General features: G+C 29.1%; 1 protein-coding gene across 16 annotated transcripts in view; it reads left to right on the forward strand.

The window, feature by feature from the left end:
* Positions 1-8,734, forward strand: part of LOC106469206 (C-Jun-amino-terminal kinase-interacting protein 4-like) — a 107,101-nt gene that overhangs the window by 22,381 nt on the left and 75,986 nt on the right. For 11 of the 16 annotated variants that reach the window (XM_022397642.1, XM_022397641.1, XM_022397640.1 and 8 more), the window contains exons 6-9: positions 1,584-1,710; positions 2,837-2,963; positions 3,287-3,378; positions 4,065-4,100. In XM_022397642.1, the coding sequence (XP_022253350.1) occupies positions 1,584-1,710; positions 2,837-2,963; positions 3,287-3,378; positions 4,065-4,100 (382 nt within the window). The remainder of the gene's footprint in view (positions 1-1,583; positions 1,711-2,836; positions 2,964-3,286; positions 3,379-4,064; positions 4,101-8,734) is intronic. The other 5 variants (XM_022397645.1, XM_022397647.1, XM_022397649.1 and 2 more) reach the window with 1 other exon arrangement.

An 8,734-nucleotide genomic window follows, 5' to 3' on the forward strand; every position in this document is an offset into this window, starting at 1 on the left:
TTTATTTAAATAAAAATTATTTAATGCATGACTACCATTAGTACAAAAAAGTAGGGTTAAATGTCATTGATAGTCAAGAGCAAAAAAAAAATACTTGGATAAGTATTTTATTTCATGTTTTTCAAGTTTGTTCTTTATTTATTATTATAAAAGTAACTATAATGTAAAAATATGGATCTCTTTATGTTAGTTAATGTTGGATTAGGTAAAATAAATGTTAATAATAATATAATAAAAATGTTTCACAAGGCACACACGCAAGCAGCTCATAGTAGCTCATGGGTAATGTAATTCAATAGCGTAACATGACCAGCACATTCCCCAAGTGATTTACAACTTATAATGGCATAAGTAGCATTTAGACACAGTTCAAAGGGCAATAAAACAATAAAATTCAATTATAAATATATGTATACTGTTATGAGTTTAAAGCTACTTAGGATAAATTAATGCAGTTTCATGCTACATTTGAAGTCATTCTAGAAAGAAAAAAAAAGGTAATTTAGATATATTTAGATTTCGTTTGGTTATGAGGTCAGTCAAATTGACCAACGTGAAAACAACCATTTGAAAAGTATTTAGGAGATTTTAGAGATTACATGAATGAAATTTGAGATTTTTGAAATGAAGAAAAGTATTTTTAATCTTAACATGAAAATCACTTTGCACATGGACTATTCAAAACAAATACTCGATATATTCAAGGAAAAATATTTTTTATGATTTTTTGCAAGTGAAACTAACTGAAAGGCTGCCAAATTTCATGAAGATGTACACATTATATTAAAAGTTAATAGTATCAAATCTTTAAAGACTTTGAAGGAGTACAAAGAGGTCATGTGGTCAGTTAAATTGACTGAGCTTGTATGGAGAGAGTTAATCTTGAAATATAATGTCATTAATTCTTTATAAAGATGAAATAAAAATAAGTTATTTGCTTAATGTTCACAAAATAGTTCCATTTACAAAGTCTGCTAAATAAAAGGCCTGATCTTTTATATTTGTCTTATGCTACAGTGATTTAACTATTTTGTTAACTGCTCATCAAAAGAAGTAATATGTCTTCTCTGGATATTGACCTAATGTTTTAATTGAGGTATCTTGATATTTTGTAGTCTAACAAGTTAACTTATTACATTTATTTAACAGTTTAAAAGGCCTGATCTTTTATATTTGTCTTATGCTACAGTGATTTAACTATTTTGTTAACTGTTCATCAAAAGAAGTAATATGTCTTCTCTGGATATTGACCTAATGTTTTTAATTGAGGTATCTTGATATTTTGTAGTCTAACAAGTTAACTTATTACATTTATTTAACAGTTTTTGGTTCTTATTAACTTAAAATATCTTAATGCATGATGTAATTTTGTGTTAAAGCTTGTATGAATAATCAAACTTGAAAAACTGGTTTGGTAAAGACTTAGATGTATTATGATAGAGAAAAAGGTTTTGTTCTTAGTAACTTAGCAACATAGTTTTTCAGTTAGTATTTGTACATGTGTGTGAGCTAAAATTTTTATCTTCAAAATGAATATTTTGCATATTTTCATCATTAAAATATTATTCTTTTACGATATGCAGTCTACCTTAACAACTTACTGTGCGGCAGGAATTCAAGAAAATAGTTCACTATCCACAAGTAAAGAAATGTTGGACAAAAGTCAACTGACTGAGAAAATCCAGCAAAATGATAGAGGCACAGCTACAAGTAGGAAAACATGAAAACAAATTATATATACTTTGTTTATAATGATATCTTTTTTTTAAAGTTAATTTATAAAGACTGTTTTGGAGTTTTTTTAATAAATAAATAGTTTTCCTCACATAACTGCTATTCTTATGATTTTTTTCCCCTTTCTATCATTATTTTGCTTCATTTTTATTTTTGGTTATTGTAGGTTTCTAGTGTTGAAATAGATAAGTTTTAAGAGTATTATAATATGTATGCTACAGAACTAGTAAATGAAAATTAATTGAGTTATATTTAGTTACAGTGATATATACATATTGACTTCCTTACATACTAAAGCAGGACAGTTTGTCAACATGTAAAATTCACTTAAAAAGTTTTGGCTCAAAAAAATTGAAAGTGGCAAAAAAAAACTCATTTGGTGGAAGAGATGGTAAAAAAATTAAAAGCCAGTGAAATCTCTGCCAAGGTTAATTAGCCAAAACCTTTAACTGCTGTTTTCATACAATTTGTTCATAAGTAGTTTATAAAAATGTGTTCAAAAAGCTGATGGCTACTCATTGATAATTCTATGTCAGAAGACAAAACATTTTACTGCATTTTTGGAGTATTGAAAGCACCTTATTGTAAAAATAGCAAGTTTTCCATGAAGAAATGTTTGTATTACACATATTTTAAATATATTAATTATACAGCCACCCATTTATACGTGTAATGTATTTTTTCTCTTTTTTTTTCCATACATTATCTAGTCAAACTCATACATCTTTCACTAGAAAGCTAACAACTTAAATAGCTTACACATAAATGTTGACTCCTGAGGTAGGTAATTTGATGATTTTTAAAGTATAATTTTTAATTATAATTTGTTAATTTTCATTTATAATTATCTAAACCTAATATAATGTGGTACACAAGTACATGTATTTGACCTGATGTATATTTGTTTTGCTATTGATAATTTCTAGATAATATATTAATACCTTTCTGTAGAGAAATTCGAGTAAAATTGTTTGCATACTAGGTACTAGTGAAGGATGTTCTTTTATACTGTGATGCCACAAAGGGTTCTAGTTTTCTGGTAACAGTTTGATGTCTGCTTCTACATAAATTTTTTTTGGGGGGGATTCTTTGAAATATGTAGAAGGTGGTTGGATTGATGGGTTTGATGATGATTTATCATATACCATCAATACCACTCCAGGATTGGAGGACATTGAAGATGTTTCTGAAGATGTGAATATAGGAAAAGAACAAATACTGATAAAAAGGTGAGTATTTTGATACCTGTTAATAATGTGGAACAGTGCAGTCTGTTAATGGAATAACAGAGAGTTATTCTTGGTTCTTTTTGTTAATAATGTGGAACAGTACAGTCTGTTAATGGAAATAACAAGAGATTATTCTTGGTTCTTTTTGTTAATAATGTGGAACAGTACAGTCTGTTAATGGAAATAAATTAGATTATTCTTGGTTCTTTTTGTTAATAATGTGGAACAGTACAGTCTGTTAATGGAAATAACAACAACAACAACATAAAAAGCTTCTGAAAACAAAAACAAGAAATGAAATAAAAGTATGTTTTTTATCATAGGGAACAAAGAAGACCTAACACGTTGTATCAGGAACTTCGGTTCCATGACACAGATGCCCTAGAAGAAGTAGATGATGGAGGTGATATTTCAGGTATTTACCCAATTTGTATTTTTTTTTTCTGTAATTATCATGTCACTTGCTGGTTGTTTTAAGTGCCAGTCTTGCAGATATTCTAACTAAACTTGAAGCGAGAAAAATTATCTAATTTCTAGATAATTAAATGTGCTAAAACACCTACTGTAGTTATGAAAAATTAAAACTTAAGAAGAGAAATATTATATAAAGAAATTAATATATATATACTATTAAAATTATTTTAATTGTTTTATTAATATAAATATTAATTTTGTAGTTTTCAATTATGTATTTTAAGTGAAAAATTCAGTTTTGTAAAATATTTTTTTAACATATATTCATAAAGCATAGCCTTTTATCAGTCTTTAACTAAATTACAACACCAGAATCTTACATGTATAGTATCCTTTTGAATCAGACTTTAGTAAAGCTGATGATTCTGTAAGTTAAATTTAGGTAAAATAGATACAAAATGTGCATGTCCACCAAGTCTGTATCTTTAATTTATTTTCTTTTAGGATAATAATTTATCTGGTGTTTTGGTGACATTCTTCATGTAATCAAAACAAATGTATTTAAAACAGAAATATACACAAACATATAAAGGAACATTAGGTTTCAGGTGACTTATTGTGATAAAAGCAAAATAATTGTTTAATTGGAGATGTTTATTTTTTATTTTGTTTTTCATGCTCTCTGAGGTGGATATGTTCATCCAGGGGAATTTGCATCTGCTGGTTAGTCGAGTTTGAAAAAGTTAAAATATGATAGCTATTATTCTCCTGACTATTTACCAAAATATAGACACTGATTGTTTTCCTTATATCTACTTGTTCCCATCATTTAATAGTCTACATTTATATAACTTGCAAACTCTTGTTCATGTGATAAGCTAATACATGAAGTGTTGCCTCTTTAGTCCAATCGGCACCATGACCCACATATCAACAGGTTATAACAGACAAAACAGCTGATTTTGTACTGAAACCAATGAAGAGATTGAGATGAGTGTTTAGGTTTTTTTCCTTCAGATTCAGTGGATTTCTAGTTAAGGTTATGTTAACCTTCTGAGAAAGGGTACACTTGCTACTTCTCACTCCTTGGGTCTGCTTTGGTTGGAGTAATGTAGTACATTGAATGTATGCCCAAATGGGTTATTGTTGTTTGCTCAATTTACTTATTTTTATTTACATACTAAAACTAAAACAAAATATTGTAAAACATAAAATGTAACCTTTTTTATAATTATGAGTAATAATAGTGATAATTTATTTATAATCAACCCAAGAGTCCTTGGCTCATCTGGGCTAACAACAATAATTAGTATAGATCCTTATCTCTATCTAGACAGTTGGAATGTAAAATCAGTAATTTATTTTACTCTAAAATTAGTATAAGTGATAGTTATAATTCATGTTAGTTTTTAAACTACTGGGATTATATATTATAAACTCTGAATTCTACTGGGTTGAACATCTTTCTTGATCTGTACATAATAACTTTTATTGTTTTTAGAAATTAGAATAACCTCATTGGAAGAATATATGACTGAATCTCCGATTTAGCACGTTCACTAGACTTCTCTCACATTTGAAGTTTTGAAATATCACTTAAATGTAGTATGGGTGGGAGGCTATTTAGCAGGTCCCTATTCTTCAAGATTGGATAGTAGGGTGTTGTGGGTCCAGCAGTGGAGCTCAGGTGATCCATTAAAGATGCATTGTGCTCCTACTGCCAGACTTTATACTGATGATTGCACTGTTACACCATGTCCTTGACCTCGTGACTGATGATTGCACTGTTACATCATGTCCTTAACCTCGTGATACCTTAGTTATTGTGGTACAAATTTATTTTTATTGTTAATCTCACATTCATACATATGTGCTACAGTGACAATTATAGCTCGTAGTTTTGGCAGAAGTAATATGTCACATTTAAATTTACGTTTTTTTGTTTTAAAATGAAATTAAAATATATATTTACCTCTTTCAAAGAATTTAATCTTTTTTTTCCCAGTTTAGAGAGATCCAAAGAGAATATGTGAACAATTTAAGGTTTTTAAAGTTGAATATAGACTAGGATTGGATTTCTGTTCATCTTGGTGTATTAGTCTACATATTAGGTGAATGAGAGTTGGGGATAGGAAGTATACAGTTCAACAGAAACAATTAGAAGCCCTGTTTGGCAACTAACTGATAGTCATGATTGATAATAGTATAGATTTATATTTCACAGCAACACGTAAATCTGAATACTTCTTTAACATATGTTATCTGTTATTATTCATTTAGTATGTGTATTAAAATGGTTAAATCCAAAATATTTATCTTACTGCCCATGTTTCTTTTTTGTCTTTAATTTCTTTCACTTGATTTGTAGTTTAAGGTGAAATAGTTTTATGATTTAAGTACATTTTTGTTATTGATTGTAATGACATAAATTGTGTGTATATTACTCTGTGCATGAAAACTATTAGCATTAAAGCATGTTTGATATATATATATTTGTTGCTGCAAACTGAAAATCATGACTAAATTGTTTTATGTTTCTTTTTCTGTTTTCACCTAACGTGTTTGTTTATTTTATATTGAAGCATGAAGGTCTACTAGCTTAGTATAAGGCTTACTTTAGTAGAAATTGGTAATTAGATATTAATATTTGAAATTTTTTTAAAGAATGTAGACATATTTGGTGAACTAAACTTTCTTGTTCAGATTCATTCACACATGGTATAGTCAGGGAGCCAGTGCTGTGAAAATCAATTTGTGTTTACTTCTAAAGCTGAAATTTCAAATGATCTGCAGAGCTACACCTCTGAGTAGTATGAAATGGGTAGCAATACAAAATTTGTATAATAGGGGTAATTTTATAAGGATGTCAAATATAAAGACATGCGTATAAAGGCCCTTATGTAAATGTAAATTAAAAGAAGAAAGAGATTTAATTTGGAAGCGTAAAAGTTAAAAGTTGAATCAGTTTTTAAAAGAAGGGTAAAAAGAGGATATAATTTATAAGGCATTGATTTCACATGACTCCTTCAAGTGTGTAATTACAATGTCGGAGGAAATTGTTTGTGAAATTTGACTTTCAGTTATCCCATCAGTTGCGTGTTTAATGTTTAATTATTTGTACATTTTTTAAACACAGTAGATTATTCTTCAAAACAGCTATCATGAACATCACAAAAGACAATAGGTCTTTTTAACCTTATGCATAAAGGTTCGATCAAGATGACTGACCTTGTAATCATCATGTAACCATGACACTATACATGCTATAACTCTGAATGTTCTATGTATATCTTCAATAAATTTGGTAAGCTCTTAGCATAAACATTACCAGTCTTTTGTACATAGAAAATCAGATTTTCCGATACGGTACGTTACCTCTACTCACATAAATATCCATACTCGTTCAGTGCTGCCCTCTATATGCAAAAAATTTTGCACATGCCACAAGCCTTGCTGCTTCCACTCATCTGGAATTGACTGATTCCAATGCATCTCACATGCAAATCATCATGCAACATACTCTCTTGATGCAAGTGACTCCCTCTATTCAATTCTACCAAACTATCATTTCTTGTTTTGCTGTACTCGTGTTGTAACATTTAGTTGGTGATCTATTCAAGTATTTTATTTTAATTTTTTCCCATACCTTTGTATTCATTTCTCTTGACAAATTTTCTCTTTATTATACAATAGTGATATTTGTAACTTGTTGAGTTCTTCCAAAGTGGAATTATTTTATATTTCTACCCAGTTACGGAACTTATTACTTCATTACAAAAACTTTTTATTTGTTTCTGCCAACACAGTTGTGTTTGGTTATTCATTTTGCATTATGAATTCTACATTACCACTTCGGTAATTATACGTTCTATTAGCACATTTACAGAGGTTTCAGGTAATGTTACTCTGAGGGAAGATTTTCAGCTATACTTCGTTGGAAGATAGATTGTCCAATGAACTGACTTTCGTCAGGCTTCACCTTGTCTTTGGGGCCTCCACATATTTTAACATACAGTCCACTGCTTTGGAAAGATAAGACCTTATATTGTTATGGTTTTTGAATAATTTTATTTTTAATATCATTAACTGTAGTTACTTGAGTTCTATAACATAAGTTTTGTTAGATTGGCCAATACTCATAGTCCAGTACAGGTTAGAAATTAGGCTTAGTTGTTTCCTTTCTCATTTACCACTCATACTAGGGGTCCTTGTTATTTTAGGAGTATCTGTCATTCATCTTCCTGGTATATCAATCATTCGTTTACCTATATTGTTTTTCTTCCATACATCTCGTCTAATACATAGGTTATTGTTAATAAACACTTATTTCATTCTATAAATGACCATTTATTTCATTTTTATTATTATTATACTTATTGTTAGGTTAAGATTTTTATTTTAGAGCTTAGTGATATCTTTTGACCTGCACTGTTCGATTAAGCTTAACAAGTGTGTAATTATTGGTTTACCTATAGTTCTACTTGCAGATGAATCGCTAATGAAGTTAAATATATTGTTAGCTTAGGCTTAAAAAGTGTCTGTTAATTTCAGTTTACCTGTGGTTATACTTCCAGATTAACCCTTTCCAATTGGGTCACAGGTGAAAGGCCATGTCATCGTGTTTGTTGATTTGCATTCAAAATGTTATTGAACTACTATTTCATGAATTTATATCAATAAGTTTGGTATTAAACTGTAGATTATAATTCAGATTTTCATATTATACATTACTCAATTTCTTAATTTAAAAGTAAATATTAAAGAACACAGTTAAACATCAATTTTTATATGTCACGTGGTATGTTGAATGCATCATTGGTTCAAATTAGATGTTTGTGATGTCAAAATACCAAGTCTATAGTTTTGTAGGAATTAGAAACTCAATATACTGATATTGAAAAGCTAGAATATAAAATAAGAAGATCTTATCTTTTCAACTTGCTAAAATATTGTGCATGTAATAAATCAAACACAGAGGCACCCTGCCCACCTCTTTGCATTTTTGGAAATGCTTCCTTATATACACTTACTTCTATATCTGGCATGAATTTCCAATCAAAAGCTCAGAATATCCACCTTAGTGGCTTTCTTGGCCATTTTAACGTGTTTGGACACCATCTGAGTACAAAGGTCGTAACTGTAAGAGATAATTGTGTGCTATACTTCTTTATTTACTGTTCTGTGTTTTAAAAAAAATAAGTTTAAGAACTTATTTCTAAATAGCAATAATCTGTATACATATATAATGTATATTAATTGAAATGTGACTGTAGTTTACAAAATACTAGTCTACTAAAACACAGCCAAGGCAGGTCACTTTGTAAAGACTAACAGTCAGTTTTATATAATTGGATACA

The sequence above is a fragment of the Limulus polyphemus genome, unplaced genomic scaffold, assembly GCF_000517525.1.
Source record: "Limulus polyphemus unplaced genomic scaffold, Limulus_polyphemus-2.1.2 Scaffold3355, whole genome shotgun sequence".
Taxonomy (NCBI): Eukaryota; Metazoa; Arthropoda; class Merostomata; order Xiphosura; family Limulidae; genus Limulus; species Limulus polyphemus.